The 2,152-nt window shown below is 35.3% G+C and overlaps 1 protein-coding gene across 1 annotated transcript in view; it reads right to left on the reverse strand.

Moving 5' to 3' along the window:
* Window positions 1–2,152, reverse strand: part of LOC119590582 — a 20,936-nt gene that overhangs the window by 9,118 nt on the left and 9,666 nt on the right. Inside the window, exons 12-14 of the mRNA XM_037939257.1 lie at window positions 1,417–1,536; window positions 1,145–1,261; window positions 804–982 (exon numbers count right to left, since the gene is read on the reverse strand). Coding sequence (XP_037795185.1) covers window positions 804–982; window positions 1,145–1,261; window positions 1,417–1,536 — 416 coding nt within the window. The remainder of the gene's footprint in view (window positions 1–803; window positions 983–1,144; window positions 1,262–1,416; window positions 1,537–2,152) is intronic.

The raw sequence follows: 2,152 nt of genomic DNA on the forward strand, positions 1-2,152 counted from the left end.
TTCCACAAGACGAAATATCAAAAGTATTGTAAATTTTACAACCCTTAAATTTTTAATATTGCCGAGGTGGTGAACAAAAAAAAAAGCAATTCAAGAGGCATTTTCGAATTATATTCGGATCTATATAGGGGTAATTAATAAAGTTAAAAATTGTAGCCTTTGGGAGTACAAGCCGGATCTTGTGGGGGGGGGGGGAACTTAGAGGGAACTCCCCCCCCCCCCCGCACCAAATGATGTGCACTTTACTTTTTCCAACCACTTTCATTGTCGTTAAATAATAAAAAGTAAAGATACCTTTTATAGTGAGTGTACATGTGCAGCTGAGTGTACAGATGGCTGAAAACATTTGTGCCTGAGAAATATTAGCCCAAGATTTTTATCTCTAAACACGGTTGTTCCGTCACATATGATATATACCTGTTTATTTGTATTAAAAAAAGTGATTTCTCAGCAAACTTCTTACATACAAGATATAATATTATATACCAATATGTAGTCTCAAGTCACAGCTTACCCTTTTGAAAAGGTAGGCTGTGATGCAATAAGCATAGACATTTGATCAAGAATTCAAAAGATGAGGGTGCAGTCATTGTCTCATTCTACTTTGCATGCGAAAAGCTTGCCAAAAATCTTAATTTCAAGGTTGCAATATTTTACATTTTTATACATAAATGCCCAATTGTGTCAGCAGAAAAAAATGTGCTTTATACTTTCATAATGGCTGGAAGTGTCTTTGGCTAGCTGTACATACCTTAACAATTGTTCCTTTTATCTACAATGTACAAAGTACAAGTCCCACTCACGGTAATATGATCAAGATTCTTGATGATCTGGACTGATGCAGCCTCAACGACATCGAGAGAGGCTGAATCCACAAAGTAGTCCGAGCCGTTAATGAAGACATCCTCAGGAATTTTCACCGAGTTGACCTTTCCTCCTACTTCTAGGTCTTCTACTTCGAGATTTCCCAGCTTGTGTATGGCTAAATATTCAAAAGGCAGACATATTACACTCAAAGCTGATATTTCTTCATCATATGAAAAATTCATTTGCAGGTTAGAATTACATACTGCCGTATGTCAACTTCACTCCTGTATCAAAATTCAAAATGACACTTAATCATTCTTAAAATATATTCATTTACCTGTGACTTCCTGGAGAGCTGTAACGTCTGTCCTCAGTGGATTAACAAGATCAATGCTTGCCGATACATTTGCCTCTAAATGGTCATGATACACAAGTTCTTCGAGACTCAATGCACCTGAAAAGTCGATATATTTTATCAAAATATGGTTTTATTATTACTCCCCCCCCAAAAAAAAAAAAAAATCAAATTGTGACCACTATAAAAACTATTGCAAAAAAAGATACTCACCCAATGATAAGGAGCAAAAGACAAATATAGAGAAAACATACCATATATAGCATGTGTTCCATCCACAGTAACGACATCACGATGGAACTGGTTGATGTCAACGCCATTAAGTGATCCAGTCTCGATCTCCGATGCATCAACGCTCTGGCAGGTGAAAGCCCCTGGTAACAAATGGAAAAACTCTTGGTAGTTAACAGAACATATACTGGATTCAAAATTTGCCATCTTATATATTAACAAGTTTTTCTATTATTGTAGGGGATTTTTATACCATAATATGAAGTGGGTTGTTCTTATTATATCAACACGATAATGGGCTTCAAACTTCATAATCATGTGATGGTTAAAAACTAAATAGAAAATGTATTGGAACTTGATTACCAAAAAACTGGCTACGTGTTAAAAATTAATCAAACAAGTCAAATCATTAGAAAATAGCCAATGAATCTCCACAATTAAGCTTATACTCCACTGATCAGCTTCGATCAAGAAAACAAGCCATTAACTTATAAACCATTATAGAATAAATTTATGCATGTACATTCCTTTAACATTATCAAGTGTCTATGAAAAATAGTACAATACCTTCGTGAAAATCAAAACATTATAAACTGGAACAAATTAATATCATGCATGGACACGATGTAAAGCAATCAATTCTCTCTGATGGGTTATGTTTAACCCCCATGTACACAAGATATATCAGCGATATAGCCGTCAGATTCAGCAACTGAGCAAAAATTCTCCCGGCAGAGATATTTGTCTTGTTTGCTGCCC

The sequence above is a fragment of the Penaeus monodon genome, chromosome 27, assembly GCF_015228065.2.
Source record: "Penaeus monodon isolate SGIC_2016 chromosome 27, NSTDA_Pmon_1, whole genome shotgun sequence".
NCBI classification, from domain to species: Eukaryota; Metazoa; Arthropoda; class Malacostraca; order Decapoda; family Penaeidae; genus Penaeus; species Penaeus monodon.